Genomic DNA, 24,634 nt, shown 5'->3' with positions numbered 1-24,634 from the left:
GGAATGATCGTATAGGGCGTACACACGGAGCCGCAAGTCCCCAGACCTACCCACTTTGTGTATTTATCAACATGTATCGGATTCGGACTCCGAATCCGCGTTTCCGTGTCGGCCTCGTGTGGACGAACCGTCTTTACGATAGAGAACGTTAGCGGGTTCAACTGATATCGTCTCCGTGTGGACGGGGCCTAAGATTCAGTGTGTTATATGTGTGAAATTCTCCTTCAGGGGTGTTTTTAGAGGGGAGCAGTAGTTGTCCTGCTGCACACCTCGGCCTCTGCACCCCCCTCATCCGACGCGTCCCATCTCATTCCCTCAGCTCAGCTCCGCTCCATGATAACGTGTGCAGTGCAAACTGATGCTGAAGGATAAGGATCAGTATACTGACCTATTAACATTAGTTTTGCAGAAAAATATTTTCTTTTTTTGGCCAAACTTCGTTAATAATGTTTTTGGCATTTACAGTATATGAATTGTTATCAATTAAATTACACTTTATGATGAAATTGGTTATTTTCATATTAAAATCACTTTTGGATTGATTGACAGAGACCTGATACTGATAAGAAAAAACCTTTCTAACATTAAAGTGTTTTTTTCCTTGGAGAAATAAAGATGACATAATTTATTTACAATAAAACATGCAAAATCAAGGTTCTGGTTCCCATGGGAATCCTGCCATGACTGTGTCACATATTGACCATCCGCAAGTGGCTTTGCCATTTCAGGCAAATATCAGACCTGGAGGTGATATAAATAATAATGAATTCATTGGTCCATCATCAAAAAGAATGATTAGGAAAGATTTTTGGTCATTGATTCATCCAGGGTCATCTTAAAGTGTTTTCTGATTCCAACTTACCCCATTTGAAGGTCTGCGGATATTTGTAAATTTGTATATTAAAAACAGATATTTGCATATTAAAAACTTCTGAGGAAAAAAATATATTTGAGGATTGGTGAATGCAAATAATAAGACCTTCGCTACCTTGAGATGGAATAACTGCTAAAATCGTTTTTTTTTAACATCCAATGTGTAAAGCTGTTGCTTTTAAGTGTGGCATTTAACCAAAAGGTCTACATAATGTTCCCCTGTTGTTCTGATCGTAATTAACGGTACCAAAAATAGGAGAAAAGACTTCAGACACATCAGGCCCTGGTGTATGAGGTATAACAGTCATGAATTTTATCATAACTTGATTCACAGCAACATGTATGAAAGAAAATGAAAAACACTTGTCTTTGTCTGTAGCCATACATAATATATATGCACATTGTACCACACGGTTCACACATTTCAAGATATTTCACAACAACAGCACCAAAGAGCTTTTGATTGATTCCTCAACCCCGCTAATACATTCATTCATCCATTATTTTCCAGATATACTAATAATCTATTAGATACAGAAGTTAATAATTTACAATAAAATAACAATTTTAAGGTACATTTCTCATTTCCAGTACTTTTATACTACAATAATTCCATTCCGTCTCCACATGCATCAGCCTGCCCAAAGTGTTGAAGGCTGTGGATTTTGAAATGTTCACACAGGAAGGAACGGTTATTGAATTGTCCTAATGTTTGAATATCCTGTTACCTTGCAGTGCTGAACAAAGCAAGCAGCTTACTAATGCTGAAGAGCTGCTCCCTTTCAGAAACTCATTCCCTTGCCGAGCTTCTGCATGGAATTGAAACTGTACACCAATACTCTGAAACTCACAGTGGTATTAAAATCACACACAAAAATAGTCAGGTACTGCATCTTGAAGACGAAAATGCCACAAATTGAAGAATTTAGTTGTAAAATGTTAAAATCCTTACCAAACCATAGAGAAAACAACACTGGACAATTAAACCATCAAACTGCATGACAACACCTTCTCTAGATTACGTTTTAGTTTGGTCCAAATACAGATGGATATATAAAAGATATTTTTGTAAGATTCATTTTTGCGAGGTATCTTCGTAAGCATTTTGCATTGACAGGTCAGATGCATTGGGTCTGTGCTTACGCTGGCCTTGCAGTGACCTTATTAAGAGGGTCTTTTTTTTATCCCACAATCTTGTGATGAAAAATTGGCCTTGCTAGTTTATTCATAATGCTGCATTTTAAATTAACTTTCTTTTAATTTGCTGATTAGATCCAACAAACCGCTGCTCAAGTGTTTGACAACTCACTTTAGTGACATATCTACCCAACAAATTCAATGATTGAAACACGATCAGAAAGGTATCGTTGCTTTCCACTTTCTGTCACCAATCCTATACTTCCTGCTTTACGGTATTTACCACTTCTTTTTCAGCGATAGAGCTTTTGTGGTATAGGAAGCAGCCATATTCTCTGCCTGTGTATATTCTTATTTTGGGATTCATAGATAGGACTAAACATGTTTGCCAGCAACCTGAAAGATCCCCCAGAGTGTCAGAGTCATTCTAAACCTCTGTAACACAGACCTACACCAACATTTTGTGCAAAATCTTTCCATCGCCCCCCTGTCTTTGTTAGATGAGCTTGTGCTTGTAAGACGCCAGATGTGCAACTGGAATACATTAACTGCTACAGAACATAACAGACACAGATGAAAGAGAATGAGCAAAACCAAACAAAGACAGTGAAAGCCAGAAAAAACCCAAAATGTGTCCAGAGGAAACAGGAATCTGTCTGTGTGATAACAAAGCATCATTCCAGAATCTTCTTGTCCATGGATTCTTTGCCATTGGTCCGCGAGTAAGGCTCAAAAGCAGAGGAGCTCAGGTAGCGGGCGGAAAGTTCCTGCAGGTTACCCGCCAGCGAGCCGGCCATGGACAGGGGGTTGGAGGACATGCGGTTGGCCACGCCGCTGAGTAAGGAGGGCATGGGGAAGGAGAAGAGGCCGGCCACTGTCCCTGAGCTGCTGATGGCGGGCAGGGGGGGGCTGCCCCCCGCCGTGCCCGTGCTGCCCCCACTGCTGCTGCTGCTGCTGCTGTTGCAGGCCAGGGCCATGGAGGGGGGGCGCAGGGCGGAGCCGCAGTGGGGCAGGATGCCCGTCAGGCCTGGGGGGGTCAGCAGCCGGCCCTGCTCCAGCAGTCTGAGCACACTGCAGGTGGCCGCGGTCTCTGAGACCACCGAGCGCAGCTCCAAGTCCTTCCCCTGGTCCTTCTTCTGCTTAGTGCGCCGGTTCTGGAACCAGACCTTCACCTGGAAGGAGCACAGATGAGAGTGTTTTTTCTATGTAGGTTAACATACTGCAGGTCATCTTTATAAGTTATTGCCTTTAAAAGATGCAAAATATTTCAATATCAACATAAATACAGCATTAAAAAACATGTCTCTGGGGCCACAGAGCAGGGGCCCGTGTTCTGGGGTCTGGTCCCCACGCCCAGGACCCGGGTTCCAATTCGGCTCGGGACCATTTGCTGCCTGTCATTCTATCGGTCTCCCTGTTTCAACTTTGTCTCCACAATAATACGGATAAACTGAAAACAAAACATGTCTGGTGGTGGTGTAGTAATCACAAAATGTGCACCAAGTCATATTCACTGATACTAACCATAGCGCCTTGGTAGCTATGTGTTCACAACAAATGCCCGATAATTTCAACAGTGTCGGTGCAATCCTTACGGGGATTATTGTCTAAAAATCTCACAGGTTGGAGATAATCTCCAGCAAGCTTTGATAATGTGTTACTGCACAGAGCATGATGTGCTGTTACACAAACAGTTTGTTCACAATTAAAACAAATAAAGCAAATGCCTGTCCATCCCCTACTCAATCACAACACACACACACTGAAGAAACTGAAACGTTTACTTTAACTAAATGTTAAGTGTAATATATCAACTGATATATTACACATAACTGTATTAAGTTAATCGGAAACAATAATATTAAAGGTGGGGTAGGTAAGTTTGAGAAACCGGCTCGAGATACACTTTTTGTTATATTCCATGGAATGCTCTTAACATCCCGATAGCAATGAATATCTTAAGTGCTTTGACAAAAAATCCATAAAAAAATGTCATCTGTGGAAGCCGTAGTACTGTAAAAAGCACGACCAATCATTTTAGCCGGCCCGGCTAAAATAACTGGATGGCCTACCTGCCTGTCAGCCTTCCATCTGTGCACAAACTTATCTCGTGCCCTCATTGGTCATGTGCGCGTTCGTGTGTGTTGGAGGAGGGGCTCTCTAAGGAAGTGGCAGATTTTCTCCGGTTGTGTATTCTAGCGATCTCGAGCCGGTTTCTCAAACTTACCTACCCTACCTTTAAGTAAAAAAATATTAGGTTCAACTTTACTTACTGCTCGAACCTAATACAGTTATGTGAATTCTGTTGACATAATACATTGAATTAATGTCAATGTTTCAGTACACACACACACACACACACACACACACACACACACACACACACACACACACACACACACACACACACACACACACACACACACACACACACACACACACACACACACACACACACACACACACACACACACACACAGTGAGTGAGTGATTGCATTTGCAGAGGAGAGGGCTCACTGTCAGCAGGGAGTTAATTTAATCAAAAGTTTCTCGTGATATTCTTCAGCACTGCTAAACTCTGATCCTTTTACACTAAAAACAGTTCAGATCCAGATCTCAGCTCTCATGTGTCCTTTTGTCTTTGAAACAAACATGATAAATACGGAACAGGATTAATGCTGAATCTTTTTTGAGATCTGACTACAAGTGAAACAAATCTTTGAGATATGACATTAAAGTCAGAATTTTGGCGCATTTATTTTCTCAACTTTGGTCAGAACTAAAACAAATCACATGTGGCACTAATACTCTTCCGTAGATTTGCCAATTAAAGAACAGATTGAAATATTTTATGGTGGATGTGTTTATTGCTTGATGTTGTGATCGTGTGGCTGAATTGTGTATGGCGCAATCTATTTAGTGCTGAAGTTATAATAAGTGTGTTGTTTGGGTCAGTTATAAAGCTAAAGAATCCAAACCCTCCAAACAATAAGTGTAAGCTTTACGTCTTTCTGTGTTCAACATTTCAGTTTATTGAACATTGAGTATAATTTGTTTTATTTCATTTTTTTTAAGAATCTTTTTTAAAGACTAAACAATTGTTTGAATTTTTTTACATGAAAAAAATGATTTAAGTTGTTGGTCTACAGTCGATATTTCAAGATACAATTCAAATTTTGAACATGGGGATTCAGCTTCTAGAATTAGAACCTCGTAAGAAATTAAGAAATCCTAAATGTCTTCTTTGGAGAAGGATTTGATCTACTCCATCTGTTCTAGAAATCTTGCAAATGTTTTTCCCATTTTTGAGATTTTGCATGAAGTACGTACAGTATATTGAATAAGGGCAAAGGAGTCAAAAATACTTATAGCTCAATCGAAGAATTAAAAAAGGAATGCACTCTTAGTGATAATTGATCAATTAGGCTAAAGTCATCCATCACACTCAACTGATCCATTCAATTATTCTAATTTATTAATTATTCAGTTTCACATAATCTTCATTGAATACATGTCGAAATAAAAAAACAAAGCATTTCTATGATTTCTGTTATCACACCTGATTGTTTTAACATTGAACTAAATGTGTTCTGTAGAAAGCCATCAGCAGCAAGCCACCATCTTAATCCCAGCGACAGTGTGATCACATCGGATTGTTCCCTTCACTTCAGTGGGCGGATGAACTCTTCACGAGCTGATAAACACCATCACACATAAAAAAGATCCAACATTTGTGTTTGCTGCTACAGACTGCCCACAAGAAACATCTTGCTCATGTCAGAGGTGACATTCAGTGCAAAGAAAACAAGGTGAAGCTGGTCGCCCAAACAAAGATGATTAACTGTGCACACGGCAAATGGCTGTCACTCTTTAATGCAGCACCCCGTGAGTACCAGGGAACAAAATGTTAATTTCACCATGTTGTCATTAAAAGTCATTTCATAAGGACATGAATCAGACTCTGGGAAATATGCCTTTGACCTGCATCATTTTCTATATTACCTTTATGTGAGCAAATACAATCTTCAGGCACTTAGTTACCTTGTATTGAATAAAAAGAAATATCAGCAGCTGTTTTGGTCCAATAAAAAAGGTAAATATTTCAAATATAAAAAAGGAATAAGTATGTAAAATAAATCAAATGAACTGTGAGCGTGTTGTACATCATCACACAGATCAGAGTTGTGGCTTTGTGAGAAAGGTTGACCTCTCGCAGACTCAAGGTCAAGCTCTGCCGCCGGGCTACGACAGTTAGCACAACACACCAACCCATGGCGATTTGCACATTTAAAAACAACTCGAGCTGACCACAAACAGACGCTGACGTCTTCTGGAGTCAGAATCACACACACTGACCTGCCGACACGCACCCTACGACCCATCGCTGACCCATGACAGGACATTAGGAGACAGCCTTCTACGGCCTTTTGTCTGTTATTTTAGCAGATTTAGGTTACAATGTCAAACACTCCATAATCTATACTGACACGCACTAGCTTTATTTAAAACGCCAATGCATTTACTTTAAATGTATACACTGAAAAAACTGAAGCGTTGACTTTAAATAAATGTATTATGTCAAAAGATTTCACATAACTATGAGGTGAGTTGGAAGCAATAATATTAAGGTAAACCTAATACTTCTTTTATTTAAACTTGATTTAATTGCTTTCAACTAACCTAATACAGTTATGTGAAATCTGTTAACATAATACATTTAATTAAAGTCAATGTTTCAGTTTCAGTGTACATACAATAAGAAATAATTCTGCGTGAAATCTTTAAATGCATCCAGCATCGCGTATTCAAAACACTGAACTTAATTAATAGACATGTCTTTGAATACTAACACTCAACAACAACACTTCAGATTTGTATTGATTATTGGTGCCATTATTGTTTACATCTATAGTGCCGGTAGAACAGGCCTTTTCCATCTCTGCTCAAACTGTAATTATGTGTGTGAGAATACCGCTTGGTATATGGACGGTAAATGATGGCATCTGTAAAATACAATATAATACAAACAATCTTCTAAAATTTATTTAATTATGTACGTCACTGATTACACGTGAAGTAAAAATAATTGTTTGTGTAAATTCACCTTTCTCTGTGACAAATAAGTGATCGTAATAGGATTATCTGAATTGAAAATAGATGATTGTAATTTGTTAAAAAAACATAAAAATATATATATTTACACTTTGCATTATTACTATATTAATTAAAAGAAAGGCACCTGTTATGGCTCATGCATTTGAGATTCAAGTTGAATCATTCCAATGTTTTTCATCCAGTGTGAACAGCTTTCATACCTGAGTTTCAGACAGGTTGAGCTGCCGGGCCAGCTCTGTGCGCTCCCTCCCGACCACGTACTGACACCTCTGGAACTCCATCTCCAGCCGGTACAGCTGCTCCGCTGTGAAGGAGGTGCGGGTCCGCTTGGGCCGGTCCAGATCCAGACCCTTCGGAAGGATGATCTCTCGGATAGAGCCTTTAGCATCTGCAATAAAGAGAGGGGACAATTACAACAGAGACATGCCTTTCATTCAGGGTGCACACTGGTCATGTGCTATATTATTATTATTATTATAGTTATTATTATTATTATTATTATTATTATTATTATTATTATTATTATTATTATTATTATTATTATTATTATTATTATTATTATTATTATTATTATTATTGTTGTTGTATATTGAAGTAATAGTAGGAGCATAGTGGAGGTCCGGAGAATGTATAGTTATGACTCAAATTCAGATTTTATTTTAAAATAAAGTGCATTTGGAGTTAATGTAACACGATGTACTTATAGAGAATATATCATTCATATTGATGAATTATCCTTTACATCTATGAGTTAACATCATCCTATGTTTGTAATTATTATGGAAAATCTAAATTAAATCTTATAGGGAAAACTCCAACATCTGACATCAATTTGATTAAGATGACTTTCTAAATATACATTTATATGTATTAAAGTGTTTACCAATTTGAAGACATAAGAAGTAAAGATTACAGTCATTGAATCAGAATGACAGAAATGTGTTTCACGTCGGTTCACTGAGAATACTCGTGTTACAACCTGAGAGAAATGACAACAAAAGAGGTAGCTTTAAGATGAAAGCAAAAAGTATGTGTTATTTCCTTTCAAATATATTATTAAATTGACTATAATTTTAAATATGTGCTGAATAAATGTAGCGGAAATCAATCAATTTCATAATTATTTTCTTTTCAAAAAACCTCTTTCTCTATATTTTAAGTAGTGAGCTGCTATGTTTAATTTAATTTTGTCATGCGAATCCACAGTTTTTGGTGTTTTATAAATTATATTTATAGTAGATTTTGATCCTGCATGATAAATTACATAAATCGCTCTGTGGGGGCAAATGCTGCACAGTATTTATAACCTCAAATATCTGTAAAGACAAACTCGCCTGCTTCTTTTGTTTGGTGAATTTTAAGTCTTATTATTTATCAACTACAAAGTGTAATGCAGCACATACAAAATAAACCCTGTAGGAATGTTTCTGTTATAAGCCTGACCTTTCACACATTTAAATGTACCCAGGAAAATAAATGTGAATTGTTCATTTATCATAATAATAATAAAATCGTAATAATTACCAATAAACATGATTTTAAAACGTATTATCAAAGTATGAAATCTAAAGAAAAAATGAAACCGTCATGGTGCTAAAAAAAAAGTCTCATGACCAAAATGAAGGCGCAGAATCTTTGGTCATGATGTTTATTTGGCCGGCCTATAATTTAAGATATATATCTTAAATACAAATGTAAAAGCTCTTTTTCATAACAAATCATTGTGTTTTCTTACAGTATGTTTATATAATTGTAAAAAATCTCCATTGTAAAAAAGTCTCCATTGTAAACTGCTTATGTGTAAGGGGTTATTTTGCTATCAACTTTAAATTAAGTGAAATCCTCCTTAGTCTCAACTTTCCCACAATGAAACTACAAATGCCCCCTTCTCATTATGTAGTCCCTGAAGCTACTCTCTTATTTCCTGGTTCTTAAAGGCATCTATTGTAAGAGAAGTTTAAACAATGTTTCAGAGGAATCTTTATGATCTCTGAAGTACGACACTGCAAGTTAAAAAAAGGAAAAGCCCCAGCCTTACCTCGGACCAGTATCCTCCGGCAGTAGTCCGGGTCCCCCGTGCTCCCCCTGCTCTTCTCGCAGTTGTCCACGGTCCCAGAGGGAGAAAAGGAGTCCTGCTGCTCCTTCAGGAAGCTTTTGGACAGGCTTCCTTGGGAGTCCTTGTCGTCTTTCCCCTTCTGTAGTCCATTCTTCAGTCCCTTCCCTTCTGTCTCTTGGTTGTACCTGACCTCCATGCTCAGTTTATCCTCTTGGACCTGTGGCTCTTTTTTCCCTTTTGTCAGGTGAAAAATAGGAGATTACGGAGAACACAGTGCACCAGATTGTCTGGACAGTGTGGGGTTTAGTTTCAAAACAGCACCTTTCAGCAGGGCAGAGACAGCTATCTAATGTCTGGTGAAATACTCCCGTCTGTCGACCAAGGAGCCCTATTATCACTGAGCAAAGTCCCTTGCCCAATGATCATGGACTTCTCAGCGAAACTCAACAGTTATTCAATGAGCCCCTTTCCTCGTTACATAGACAACAGGCTGATAGATGATCGCCAAATAATCAGAGCCACGGATGCGCACTCGCTGTTTCAATTGATTACGGTAATTTTGCTGGATCAAAATTTGCATAACCTCATGAATACACTGAATTGTTTGTGGAAATAGATCAGGTCTTGATAGAGGAGTTTGCTTATCCCGTCCCCCTACAGTTTGCCTGCTCTCAGCCCAGAGAATAAAGACAAATGATTGGTCTTGCCTCGCAACCAAGCCTCAGTGAACCCAACATGAAGGCACACAATCACAGAGGTACGACTCTTCCGTACCTAAAGAAAGTTCCCGGGCGCTTCGTTCTTCCTTCCACTGAACATAGCCAGACATTTTCCCCCCGACTTTTCACAGCGCACCTGATTGCCACAGCATGCCAGGAAACTTTAATCCTGTTTTTCCCTTTGATTCTCTCACTAATCAATGGAATTCTGTAATGTGTGGATCTCACCACTATGCTCTTGTAGGCAGGAGACACTGGGAGCGAGCCAGAGATTGGAAGAGAGAGAGACAGCGGAAAAGGATAACCAACAAATCCTCGCCGATCAGAAAGTATCAAGGCGTCCACGACCCGGCCAGTTAAAACACTGATTGTGTTAAAGTTTCCGTGTTCATTCAGATACTACGCGCCTACCTATGGAGGTCCTGGCCGCTAACGCCACATCCTTCAGTATTCAAATGATTGCACCCCGGAGGCCATCCTCAGCTCTCATAATCTTAACCTGCACATTTGGAAAAGACAAAAGGGGGAACAAAGCTTGTCATTAGTGTTTAGGCTGCCTACACTCTCTCTCTCACACGCATACCTCTGGAATGGCCCCTACCTCTCTCCACCACTCGCTTCCAGCCCACTACCCACCCACCCATCCAACCACCAACTCTTAGCTATTTTTATTGTCAGTGCAACAATATCTCTGAACACAGCAGTGGCCAGTAATCCAATAAGACCATTGATTAGGCCACAATGATTCAATTCAAACCGGTGGCCCAGTGCAAGGAGCATTCTCTAGCCCTTCTTGTCACCTTAGCTGGCCAGAAGCCCTCTTCAATCTGCCCCCCTCCCCGAGTGCCATTCACGCCTTTATGGGAAACAGAGAGGAAAAGGAGTGAAAGATGGCAATTATCTAATTGGACTATTAACAAACAATTCTGCGAGTGTGGCTGCCCAGCAGCAGTCTCGGGGTGGGTTTAAGGGCGCATGTTGGACTAACTTTATTCACTGAGTGTTTGGGGGCTGCTGCTTGAAGAGAGGCAGGATCCATTGTTTGAGAAAGGTAAAAAAGAGGCTAAAAAGGGAGCGACTAAAGGGAACCCGGGCTTTTCAGGCTGCGCGCAGAGCCCAGCCTAAATAGAACAAGGACGCAGCGTCTTGGCCTCTCAGCTACACACAATGGCTGAGCAGGAGAAAAGACTGATGTGTTCCGTGTCCACATTCCCAAAAAACATCACACACTCAGTGCCGCAACGTGTGAAGAATATTGCTTATAGTTTACAGCATGTTATCTATTTTACATCATCTTCCAATGGTAAATTGCTTTATGGGATTTCAATTGATAGATCTGTATACATGTAAGAGCCCATTCCTACTGATATCAGCTTTGTAAACAATGCAGACCAACAGAGACATTGCACACTGGAAAAACTGAAACCTTGACTTCAATCAAATGTATGTCAACAGATTTCCCATAACTGTATTAGGTTAGTTGAAAGCAATAATATTAAGATAGACCTAATATTATTATTTAAACTTGATATTATTGCTTTCAACTAACCTACTGTATACCTTTAATTAAAGTCAACGTTTCAGTGTAGTGCAAATCCCGTACAAATTGTGAGAAACATGAAATAGAAGAAAAAAAACATTGATACTGTACACAGACTCTCCTGAGTTTGTACTGGTAGATACAGGTTTCCTTTAATGTTCATTTAGTCATTTGAAAGGTAGATATTCCTCTCATCGCATTTGTTGGATAACACCATAAGCAGCAATTATGCTGAACGTGCATTACCTGCTGTAAAGGTTTCAGAGATAAGGTGTGTGTGTCCTTGTTTATTGTGTTCAGTAGCTGTCTTTGGAGAAACCATAGAAACGCTGAGTTCAGAAAATTCAAATTAGGTTGATGATACGCTGTGTTTTATTTTCGTACAATTACTGTTGTTAGACAAGTCAGACTGAGAAATGTATGAAATACAGGGAAGAGCTGTGCAGAATCTGTAGCACACTGTCAGCTGACTGCTGCGGCCAGCAGGAAGCAAACCTTCCACTTTATTAAATGACCTGAATGAAGTCAACATTTATATGAAACTCACACACACACACACACACACACACACACACACACACACACACACACACACACACACACACACACACACACACACACACACACACACACACACAAACACACACACACACACACACACACACACACACACACACACACACACACACACACACACACACACACACACACACACACACACACACACACACACAAACTGAAGTTTACTCACCAGCATTATCATCAGTAATACACTGGTCATATTTACATTCGTCCTCAGTGTCAGTCTCCACAGAGCTGAACGCTGCGCTGTAACGTGACCCCGCTCTGACCGGGTTATTTCAACATCGAAATTACAGATGTTCTCTGAACCCGTCTGATGTCTGGTTAGCAATAAATATGCTCAAGACACACAATCAAAATGAAGGGATTGCATTTTCAAAGGAGGAAATGGGATTTTTTGTTTGCTTATATACGCCTTCTCTGCTGCTATGACTGTGGCACGCAGTCTGTTAACACAGTCAAGGCAAACTGAAGTAACAACTGTTGCTATGCCTCGACACTTTTAATGCCAACTGTAAGCCTGCTCTTTGTTGCCCTGTCATCAGGACCCAGAGCTACTTGGCACTTTGTGGCAGAGCCTTTTGGGTTCTCTAACAGAAGGTAGGTTGCCGTGTTGAGCGCAGGCCTTGGAGAGCCTTGATGTCTGAACGACAACATGCTAACTGAAGATGAATGGTTACATTCAAAGCCCTGCTTTACGTTTACAAATGTGGTGATTATGTTCCACAGTAAGAGAGCAAGCTGTTCTTGAACCCTCTAGATAAAGAGCTTCTTTCCATCTATGCCGAGGGCTCCACTGGCAGCTGAGCTGAAAAAAGTGTGACGGTTTTCACAGCGCGGAATATTATCCTGCTTTATTCTCATTTAGTTCAAAATCCTTGGTGCCTGATAAAAGGGGCTGTTGTAGTTACTGATGGTGTTTAGTGAACAAACTATCATACAAATTAACCTACATCTGGGCCGTTGAAATTTACACATTTTAACAACTAAGCTACTAATTGGGATTAATTGCTATGTGAGTTGGTTCCTGGTGTAAAAGCAGAGACTGGAGCTAACAGAACAATAAAGTGCAAGTGAAAGGCCTTTAGGATTACATCCGGTGTTTTTTTCATCGCGTTATTGTCAATACATTCAGTTTAAGGACCACTACCCACAATGCATTCTGCAACACGTTATGTTCAGGATGCTCTGCCTCCCTGATACCATTCCCTGAATTGTTCTCATGACAGGACCTGCAGCGTTCACCTTGTTTGTAATGCCTAACATAGAGGGGATCAAGGTTCTGAAGTGTGAGGATTCTACATCATCACCCAGCTTTCTGAAAGTCCCTGCTTTCATTATGTTTCTGAAACTCAATCAGACCTTGGCAAATTGTCCTACCCTGTTGTTATTATTATTATTATTATAATTATTACTATGATTTGGACTAAAGACATTTTATGTATGTACATAGAAAAAATGCCGTTAAGCTCAGAGGTCACTTGTGTTTACGGTACTAAATGTAATTATGTCATTTTAAAGACAGAAAATATAGCAGTAATGACACACTAATCTGTTGTCGGCAATACATTTCAAGTGTGACATACCAGACAGCCTAAAACCTGCAACAAAGCCTCTGCAGTAATTGATTTTTTCTGTACATTCTCTGTGAGTAGTTTTAGATAACACTCTTTTGTCCCGCAGACAGCGCCTTGCTGTAGTAATTGTCACAGGTGTAATTTGAGCAGTTCCTTTGTGCCTCTGCAACAGTTACATCCCCATTGGCAGTCATGGTGTGCATTGAGACTAAAACGTGAGGGGAACAATGGAAAGCATCATAAAAGCTTTGAAAATAAATCACGTTTTTTCTTCCCCTCTCTCAGCACTCAGCCCAATATTTGTCAGAGCAGATGGATTTTCTTTCTTTATCAGGGCAAATCTTTTGGGAGTGTTTGGAAACATGGCAGGCCTGACTGTGACGCTGCGCGACTCGCCGTTTAACCTCATCTTATTTGTATTGGCTGATGCAGAATTACAGCAGATTAGTCCTGCTGGGAGCTGGAGTGATTAAGCTGCATACAGCTGTTGAACAGTAAACTAAGAAAGCAGCATGTCTGCAGAAAGGAATTACAAATAGTGTGTCATTTGGGCCATATTATTTGCATATAAACCTGTTTAATCAGTGGAAAAGTGTGGAGGTCGTGAGATGCTGAACTCACAATTCAAATTTTTGTTTTGTTTTTGTCAACAATTCTCATAAAAAGACACCAACCATGTGTTTAGTGTTTCTCTAGCTGTATTTCTTCTTGACTCCGGCTCTCAGCTCCAAACAGGTGGGCTCCTACTGATTTATATATCTTTAAATATGTCCCATGAATATTTACCTTCCTTTTAAAGGTGAGGGAGTGCATTTTTTGGGACCTATTTTTTAAAGCAGTTAAATGTTCAATTAAAAATAAACTGGTGTGTGTGTGTGTGTAACTATATTTGTATGATAATACTTTCTACTTTTACTTGAGTAACATTTAGAATGCCAGACTTTTACTTGTAACAGAGTATTCATACACGCTGGTACTACTACTAAGTTCAAGATCTACTTCTCCCACCTCTGGTCCGTTTTTTTTTTTTTCAATTGTTTTGCCACACGGTTTTCATCAGTCCCTCAGCAGGCTTTAAGACCTGTACGTCCGGTTTCTCAGGACAAAGTGGAATAGCTTTGGAGAGATGAGAAGGAGCCAGAGTCGCAGTCAGATACAAGCTTTGACTGTGAGACTTAAACATTGTTATGATGCTTTAGACCAGTGCATCTTTACCTAAAGGTAAAAGCATTCTCATACATGCTGAACAAAGGTAAGTGATTCACTCTGGTAATGTCTAATTACCGTTGTATCAAAACATCCTTTTTATTTCATTTTGCCGTATAAAAGATGTCCTTGGTGCTTCATTAACTTTCAGATTTTTCTTTTTTTGCGGATGTGAAGTTTGTATAAAGCCAAAGTACCTCCATTAAACTAAACTGCTGTAAATATGTGTGTAACTCAGACATGTAAATACTCATCCTCTACATTATATCCATTGTGTTACTGTTTATGGATTATAGCTGACCAGAACAGTCTGTCCAGAATAAAAGCTGTTTAATTGTCACTTTTTAAACACTTCCCTAAATCCTGTCAAAGACTTCAGGACACTGCCGGGATGTGAAGTCAGCTGGGAGTAATATTAAATGACTTTATTATATGGATTTAAATTGAAAACAATAACATTTTAAGATACGCTGTCGAAAGAAAATGTTTATCAGCCCCTTCAGGTTACAAAAAAACCCTAATTCCCACAGACAGTGAAATCTGTGTTCTCAGTTGTAGCTATGTCGCTGACACTAACTCACCCTGAGTCACCAAGCATTTCCCCAGACATTCACAATCTCACTGATCACAACATTAGACAAACATCATATTACAATGTGTTTGTTACTCTATCCAATCCCATACCTACAATGAATGAACACATTTGTGATGAAATCATATTCTGATTGGTTACTCTTCCAGCCCATAATCAAAAGGCCAATTCAGCAGTATAAATGATGATGCTGGAAAACATGTCAGTCACACATTTGCATATGAAGGTTCCTGTGCCAGGCAACATTCAATATTAGAAGGTTGTGTGGGACACACAGATGCTGTTGTGTTGTGTATCAGCGGAGATGTGTCACTACTAATCCTCTGACGCCCTCGTGTGGCCATGGACGGTAACACTCCTGAGGGTAAAGGCTCAGAACATCAACATCATTCATCATCTGAGTGCACTGTTGGAAGAAGTACTCCGATCCTATACCAAAAAAGTAAAGTAAAAGTAAAGTACTCCACTACAAGTGAAAGCCTTATTTCAAAATTATACTCAATTAAAAGTAAAAGTATTTGCATCAAAATATAATTAAGGACAAAAAGTAAAAGTACTCATAATGCACAATGGACCATTTCAGATTCATATAAAGTACAGAAGTCAGCTTATTGTACTTCAAGTAACAAAAGTAAAAGTACTTGTTATGCAGAATGGATCTTTTCACAGTATTTTATTATTATGGTTATTATATCATCCTGTTTTTATATATGTAAGAGCATTTGAGTATTAGTATTAGTAATGTTAGTATTATACCATTTTTTACGACCCCTCGCTCTCTGCTCTGTGGGTGTTTCTCAATCGCGAGTAAAGCTGCTTCAGAGCCACTATTTCAAGCATACTACGTCATCGAGTGCCGCCGAAGTACTGTTCCAATCTCCAGCATACTTGGAAATCTACCGAGCCCGGCGTACTCCGTTTGGAGAAATATCGAGGCTGCACATGAGTAGACTCCGCGGTCTTAAAATCCCCACAATGCTTTGCGCACGGACCAATTTCCAAAATCTGTGGCGAAAGATGTAAGGCGGGGCCTCTCATATGACGCACACCTGCACACTTGCTAGCGTGTTCCACTCTTCGGGTGTTTCTCAATCGCGAGTACGCTTGCTTGGTAGCACATATCTTCCGAGCATCTTGCTTCAGAAGCGAGTCAAGAATACTTCCTGGCATTCGGAAAACGAAGAGTGGAACAGGCTAGCAAGTGTGCAGGTGTGCGTCATATGAGAGGCCCCGCCTTACATCTTCCGCCACAGATTTGGGGAAATTGGTCCGTGCGCAAAGCATTGTGGGGATTTTAAGACCGCGGAGTCTACTCATGTGCAGCCTCGATATTTCTCCAAACGGAGTACGCCGGGCTCGGTAGATTTCCAAGTATGCTGGAGATTGGAACAGTACTTCGGCGGCACTCGATGATGTAGTATGCTTGTGGCTAGTGGCTCTGAAGCAGCTTTACTCGCGATTGAGAAACACCTTTTGTTTTCCAAATGTCAGGAAGTATTCTTGACTCGCTTCTGAAGCAAGATGCTCGGCAGACATGTGCTACCAAGCAAGCGTACTCGCGATTGAGAAACACCCACAGGGTGTCTGCTGCTCTCTGCCAGCAGCAGACAGGGAGGGTCGTTACTGGAGAGTGGAGACACCTGTGAGTGTCTCCACAGGCCTCAAACCTCATTTGTTCTCTCTCTGTTCCCAGTGTGGTTTGTCACTCGCCTGACACACACACACACACACACACACACACACACACACACACACACACACACACACACACACACACACACACACACACACACACACACACACACACACACACACACACACACACACACACACACACTCACACACACACACACACACATTGAACACACTGAACACACTGAAATGAGAAATGCAGAAAAGTGAATTGATTTGAATCAAAATTATTAAAGCTCATTTGTGACCTGCTCCATCGAAATCAGTCGCATTGACCTGAAGACACATTTTGAGTTGTATACACTGTTGGAAAGAGGAGATTCCTAGCTTTCTAATGATATCAGGATTGTTGTTGTACTCCACATATTAAGCAAAATATGTCACATTATATAATGACTGTCACCGAGTCATCATTTTGAGAAAAAGGCCTTCAAAGTTTCCTCTTCTCTGGGATCCATCGATCTGATTGATTATTAGCAGAGCAAATGATCAAAATACTACGGAGGGAAGATATTTTCATTTGGATTACTGGTCTGGGGGAAGCTCGCGAGTGTGTGTGTGTGTGTATACAGTTCTATTTCGTCCCTACTGACCGCCAGAGGCGGTGCTTTTAGCACTGGATATGTCCATCGTGCGCATGCGCAGTACGAGTACCAATATCAACAAAGTCACCTGTGACCCACGTGACACCGGCTATATCAGCCAGTGTCATCAGAGGATCTGTTCCTTTCATCTTCTCGCTGCGCGAGAGTACCGTGGCTACACTATTGTAGCCTACAGCGTTCAGTTGGAACGTTTGGATTTAAGGATTTCTCTGCATCCAGCTGGCTGCGTGTAGCTTCGCGACTGATCCAGTCGGAGCCGCGGGATTACCCGTCCTCCAGGAGCTGCGGCCGGCTGCGCAGAAAACTTCAACGGACAGGTTGGTGTCGGCTTGGTCGGTGACGGCAGTGTTTCCACTCCCTCTCCCAGCTAGGTTGTCCTGATTTCTGTCTTGGTTGCTACCTGGCTTGAACTTTCTGGTGACGGTAGCGTTTCCGCCCCCTCTCCCAGGAGTTGCCCTTGTTGCGTTCTCTGTACTTTTCTGATAGCGCGGCGTTGCGCCAAGCTATCATTAGCATCCTGAGTTCCAGCTTGTGTTGTGTCCTCTTGTTTAGCTAGTTAGCAGTAGCGCGGCTCAGCCTAACTGTGTCCTGCCTGGTCAGCCACTTTGGCTGACGCTTGAGGTAAGCACTGGATTACCCGTGCTGGTTTTTCTTTAGAAGCAGTTTCCTTAGCTTGTTTCGCTATTTTACTCAACCAGTGAAGGCAGTGTTTTCACCCCCGCTCCTGGTAAGAGTGTTCCTTGACTGTGAGCAGCAGCCGGCTGGCTAGCTGCCCTGTTAAGCTTCCTTATTTGGTAGCTCTGTGCTTCGTTTACTCAGCTAGGTGAAGGCAGTGCTCTCGCTCCCCGCTCCCTCTGCTAGTAGCTTTGCACTTTCATTTACTTAGCTAGGTGAAGGCAGTGCTCTCGCTCCCCGCTCCCTCTGCTAAGTAACGCGGGTGTACCCCATTACACCCCTCTCGTGTTCGGCGAGTAGGAGCAGGGCTCTACTCCTTCCGTTCAGCAGGTAACTGGTGAAGGCTGTGTTCTCGCACCCCGCTCCCGGTTACGCTGCATCCGGCTACCTACATGATGGCTCATCCATGTAGCGCCTGTATAGCTTCTCTCGAGCCCGAGGATGGCCACGACCGCTGCCCCTCTTGCCTTGGTCTCGAGCATTTGAGGGAGGGTCTCACGCAGGACGCCTGCATGAACTGTAGCTGCATGCCTTGGGCGCTTAGAGCGGCCAGAGTCGCAGAGGTGGAGCGTCTGGCAGAAGCCAACGGACACCTCTCCTTGTCGCATCTTCCCCTAGGTCAGTTTGGCCGTTCCCGGCGACCCGAGGGAGCGATGGCTACGGGTTCGCCCCCTAACAGGCTGTCCTCTAAGGTGGATCGGTTAGCCGCCGACATGGACATGATGAAGTCGCTCCTCTTAGCCCTTCAACCAGGGGCCGGTATAGGGGCTGCTGGCTTGCCGCCTGCCCCTCCTTCGGTTGCCGCACCTCTGCATGAGGATGCCATGTCACTAGCGGCCTCGGCTAACCTCTTCAACGAAGAGGTGGAGGACGAGGCCCCGCTCACTTCCGGGGAGGCTTCCCACTCCTCTGCTCAGGGCTCTCTGCAGGGCGTGGAGGATGCCTCCATGGCGGCCATTATTCGTGCGGCCCTGGCACACTTGCAGCTTCCTGTTCCGCAGGCCGACGCGGCTCAGGCTAGCGCCTTCTTCAGGCGTAGCCCTACCCCTGTCCCCCTCACTGTTCCTCCTTCGGAGGAGTACCTGAGGGAGCTCCATGCATGCTGGAGAGACACTAAGGCCCTCTCCCGCTTCAGCTCTGATAGCCGGACCCTGGCTGCCATGCAGGATCCGGCGAGGGTGGGGCTGGGTCGCATGCCACCCATCGAGCCTGCCATCGCCTCCCTGATTCTGGCTCCTGATGAGGCCCTAAGGCCTGACGCCAGGTGCCCTCTGCCTCAGTGCAGGGTCACTGACAAACTGCTCTGTAAGGCCTACGACGCAGCGGCACGCATGGGTCGTATCGGGAACTCTCTCTCCCATCTAATGCTGGCCGCCTCCGCCTCTCTGCAGCAGGCTCCGGCTGAGTCTTCTTTGCTGGGCCTCAGTGACGCTTCACTGCAGGCCTTTGCCCTAATGACTAGGGAATTGGGACGAGTTATGTCCCTACTGGTGCAGACTCGACGCCAGGTTTGGCTGGCTCAGTCACCACTAACGGAGACATGTAGGAGTGTCCTCCGCGGCGTGCCGGTCGAACCAGGGGAGCTGTTTGGTGCAGCTGCCCTGGCGGCACTAGAGGGTGCTGCCCAAGCTAGACAGACCAGGCAGCAGCTCTCGGGTCTACGTAGGCCTGTGCCTACTCCCAGCAGGCCCAGGGGCCCCTCTAGCAGCCGCACTCTGCCACTGGCTTTCAGTGGTGGTCTGCGGAGGTCCCAGCGGTTTACTCAACCGCCTCCTAATGACTTTCGTGCCCCCGGTCGCCAGCCCTCTAGGCAGCCCCGGGCCCCACAGCCTTACCGCCGCCCCCCAAGGGGTCGGGGGGCTAGGCCCTGAAGTCCCTGGGCCGGTCGTCGGCTGCTTTTCCCAGCAGCAGCTCAGCTACTGGGCTGCCTGTACTACCGACCCTTGGGTGGTTTCCACCCTAACCCAGGGATACGAATTGCAGTTTCGACGCCGGCCCCTAGCCTTCGGCCGGGTCAAGATGACGGTTGTCAGCGACCCGGCGAAGGCCTTAGCTCTGGCCCAAGAGCTGTCCGTCCTCTTGGCCAAGGGCGCAATCGAGCCAGTGGACCCCCTGCTTCAGTCCGGGGGGTTCTACTCGGCGTACTTTCTGGTGAGCAAGAAAGTCGGCGGATTTCGTCCAGTACTGGACCTCAGAGGAATCAACAGATTCCTGAGGGTGCTGCCCTTCCACATGCTGACCACAGCAAGGCAAGGCAAGGCAAGGCAAGGCAAGGCAAGGCAAGGCAAGGCAAGGCAAGGCAAGGCAAGGCAAGGCAAGTTTATTTATATAGCACCTTTCAACACAAGGTAATTCAAAGTGCTTTACAAAAATGGAAGACATTTTAAAAATGGCATTTAAAATCAGTCATTAAAAAGGAAAGATAATAAAATAAAGATTAAAAGAAAAAATACATGGATAAAAGTTAAAAGTTACAGTGCAGTTTAAGATGTGAATAGTTCAATTAAAAGCAGCGGCAAAAAGAAAAGTCTTCAGCCTGGATTTAAAAGTAGTAAGAGTTGCAGCGGACCTGCAGGTTTCTGGGAGTTTGTTCCAGATATTCGGAGCATAATAACTGAATGCTGCTTTACCATGTTTAGTTCTGACTCTGGGGACAGAAAGCTGACCAGTCCCTGAAGACCTGAGGGTTCTGGATGGTTCATAATTTAGCAGTAGGTCAGACATGTATTTTGGGCCTAAACCATTCAAAGCTTTATAAACCAGCAACAATATTTTGAAATCTATTCTTTGACACACAGGAAGCCAGTGTAAAGACTTCAGAACAGGAGTGATGTGATCCACTTTCTTAGTGTTAGTGAGGACTCGAGCAGCGGCGTTCTGAATTAGCTGCAGCTTTCTAATAGATTTTTTAGTGAGGCCTGTAAAGACACCATTGCAGTAGTCGAGTCTACTGAAGATAAAAGCATGGACAAGTTTTTCCAAATCCTGCTGTGACATTAGTCCTTTAATCCTAGATATGTTCTTTAGGTGATAGTAGGCTGATTTAGTAACTGTTTTAATGTGACTGTTGAAACTCAGGTCAGAGTCCATGACTACACCTAGATTTCTGGCTTTATCTGTTGTTTTGAACATTGCAGACTGAAGCTCAGCGCTAACTTTTATACGTTCTTTCTTGGCTCCAAAAACCATTACCTCAGTTTTATCTTTGTTTAATTGGAGAAAGTTCTGACACATCCAGTCATTGATTTGTTCAATGCACTTACTCAGTGTTTGAATTGGAGCATAATCTCCTGGTGAAATTGTTACGTAAATTTGTGTGTCATCCGCATAGCTATGGTAACTTATTTTGTTGTTTTTCATTATCTGAGCCAGTGGTAGCATGTAGATGTTAAAGAGAAGAGGCCCCAAGATGGAGCCTTGAGGTACCCCACATGTCATATTTGTCAACTCAGATGTGTATTTACCTATAGAAATAAAGTTTTTTCTGTCCTTTAAGTAGGACTCAAACCAATTTAGAACTGTTGCCGAAAGTCCCACCCAGTTTTCTAGTCGGTCTAGTAATATGTTGTGGTCAACAGTGTCAAATGCAGCACTGAGATCTAATAATACTAACACTGAAGTTCTGCCACTGTCTGTGTTTAAGTGGATGTCATTGAAGACCTTTACAAGAGCAGTCTCAGTGCTGTGGTTTGGACGAAATCCTGACTGGAACACATCCAAACAGTTATTTAAATGCAAGAAGTTACTCAACTGTTGAAATACTACTTTTTCAATGATTTTACCTAGAAATGGCAGGTTTGATATTGGCCTGTAATTGTTCATTACTGAGGCATCTAGATTATTCTTTTTTAAGAGCGGTTTAATGACTGCAGTTTTCAGGGCCTCTGGAAAAATACCTGAGTGAAGAGATGTGTTTACTATATGAAGTAGATCTGAGGCCATGCAAGGAAAAACATCTTTGAAAAATCCTGTTGGAATAATATCAAGGCAGCAGGAGGAGGATTTCAGAAGTTGAATAATGTCCTCTAAGTTTTTACCATTAATCTGATGGAATTGTGTCATGGTGTTTGAATTGATATTAGGTGGACATAGGGACAAAACATTTGCTGTACCTGATGTAGAGGCACTGACTGCTTGTCTAATTTTCTGAATTTTGTCAGTGAAGAAGGAGGCAAAATCATTGCACGCCCTGGTGGATAGAAATTCAGAGGCTACTGACACTGGGGGGTTAGTTAGTCTGTCGACGGTAGCAAACAAGGCACGTGCGTTGTTTTTGTTTTTGGTAATGATGTCAGAGAAGAAAGACTGTCGTGCGTTTTTCAATTCCAAATTATAAAGGCCAAGTCTCTCTTTATAGATTTCAAAGTGAACCTGGAGATTTGTTTTTCGCCATCTACGTTCAGCTTTTCGACACTCTCTTTTTTCTGTTCTCACGGTCATGGCCTTTCTCCATGGAGATATTTTCTTGCTAATCACTTCCTTTACCTTAGTTGGAGCAATGGTATCTATAACATTTTTAATTTTTGAATTAAAATGATCTACTAGCTCATTTACTGAGATGTTAGCAGGGGCAAGTGTGGATGAGAAATTATGAGTAAACATTTCCCTAGTATTTTCAGTTAAATATCGCTTTGTGGTTACCTCTTTCTGAACATTTTTGTGAACAGAAATAGAGCTCTCAAAGAAAACACAGGAATGATCAGAGAGTGCAACATCAGTCACCACAACCTTTGAGATATTCAGACCCTTTGAGATAATTAAGTCCAGAGTGTGCCCCTTATTGTGCGTGGGCTCCGCCACATGCTGAGTCAGTCCATAGTTATCAAGAACACAAAACAGTTCTTTAGCCCCTCTGTCCTGGGGGTTGTCAACATGGATGTTAAAATCACCAACAATGACTAAACGGTCAAAGTCAATACACACTATAGACAGCAGTTCAGTAAAATCATCAAAAAAGCTTGCACAGTATTTGGGTGGTCTATAGATATTTAGGAACAGAGCTCGAGAGGAGCATTTCAGCTGAAGGGCCACATATTCAAAAGAAGCAAAGTCCCCATAAGATGTCTTCCTGCATTGAATGGAATCATTGAACAAAATAGCAACTCCACCCCCTTTCTTATGCATTCTTTCCTGACTCATAAAACTAAAGTTGGGAGGGGTTGATTCGATAAGAACAGCTGCACTGTTATTTTGTTCAATCCAAGTTTCCGTTAAAAACATAAAATCGAGATTGTGCTCAGTGATAAAATCATTGATTAAAAATGTTTTTCCTGCCAAAGACCTGACATTTAATAAAGCTAGTTTAAGTTTGTTAAATACACTATCAGTAAAAAAATTTGTGACAAGCTGTGGCTGACATGGAATCACTGCTAAATTTGATAACCTCACACAAACGTTTGAGCACTTCCTGTTTCTAAGCTGATTTACCGCTCTTAATCTATTACCTATCAACACAGATATCGGCAAAGCTACTGGCAGGCAGGGCCCCGGCATGTGCTGGAAAGAGTTGAGAGTGCCATATGCCCTTGAGCCTGGACCCAGCACATATCAGTAAAAGTTTGTTGCGTTTTGTACACACACATCCTTATCAGGCTTCGGAGACTGCAGATGCTTTCTTGAAGGGATGGGAGGTGGTTGACATAGGCACAGTGATGAAGACGGGGGAGATGGTGCGCGTCTCTGCTTCGGTGATTTTGGTGGGCGTCGTTGAGGGGCGGGGGTAAAGGACATGCTGCCAACCCTGCATCTCGCCTTCATGCGGTCATCGAACTCCAGGGGGGAGGGCGAGGGTGAAAGGGTGAGCGGAGAGTAGAGAGAGCTGGGAGATGAATGAAGAGTATCCTCCAAGGCGTTGACAGGGGGGGTGACGGGCAGTGGAGACTCCTCCATTTGTGTCATAGGTCTCCCATAATCAGAACATTCCTCAGGCGGGTGCAGTGATACTTCTTCAGGGTTTTCTGCGCAATGTGTTGTGTCTTTCTCCTGTTTTGATTCCTCTTGCCGCTTGTCCTTGGCAGAGGGAACAGATTGCTGACGCAGGCAGTTGAATATGTTAGAGATAAACAATTTCACTCCTGACTTGTTCAGGCAAACTCCATCTGCCTTAAAAAGATGTCTGCGATCCCAGAAAAAGTTAAAATTGTCAATAAAATGGACAGAATGGTCAGTGCAGGCAGCTGAAAGCCACATGTTCAATGCAAACAGTCTGCTGAATCTCTCCACTCCTCTTCTGACTGGCGGTAGAGGGCCACTGATGAACACCTCC

General features: G+C 42.4%; 1 protein-coding gene across 1 annotated transcript; it reads right to left on the bottom strand.

Moving 5' to 3' along the window:
* Positions 1-1,174: 1,174 nt before the first annotated feature.
* On the bottom strand, positions 1,175-10,447 carry vax1 (ventral anterior homeobox 1). Its single transcript, XM_034142160.1, has 3 exons — positions 9,164-10,447; positions 7,326-7,513; positions 1,175-3,182 (listed from the first exon to the last, which is right to left on the bottom strand). The coding sequence occupies exons 1-3, from the start codon at positions 9,375-9,377 to the stop codon at positions 2,685-2,687; spliced, it is 900 nt and encodes a 299-aa protein (XP_033998051.1). The 5' UTR covers positions 9,378-10,447; the 3' UTR covers positions 1,175-2,684.
* Positions 10,448-24,634: the final 14,187 nt, after the last annotated feature.

Source organism: Trematomus bernacchii, unplaced genomic scaffold (genome assembly GCF_902827165.1).
Source record: "Trematomus bernacchii unplaced genomic scaffold, fTreBer1.1, whole genome shotgun sequence".
Taxonomy (NCBI): domain Eukaryota; kingdom Metazoa; phylum Chordata; class Actinopteri; order Perciformes; family Nototheniidae; genus Trematomus; species Trematomus bernacchii.
This window is presented reverse-complemented; position numbering and strand designations above follow the sequence as displayed.

Coding starts and splice junctions, on each gene's coding strand:
- vax1 (XM_034142160.1), bottom strand. CDS start 9,377: ATGGAGGTCAGGTACAACCAAGAGACAGAAGGGAAGGGACTGAAGAAT. Junction 7,514..9,163: donor CCGGAGGATACTGGTCCGAG/GTAAGGCTGGGG, acceptor TCTTTATTGCAG/ATGCTAAAGGCTCTATCCGA. Junction 3,183..7,325: donor TCAACCTGTCTGAAACTCAG/GTATGAAAGCTG, acceptor TGCTCCTTCCAG/GTGAAGGTCTGGTTCCAGAA.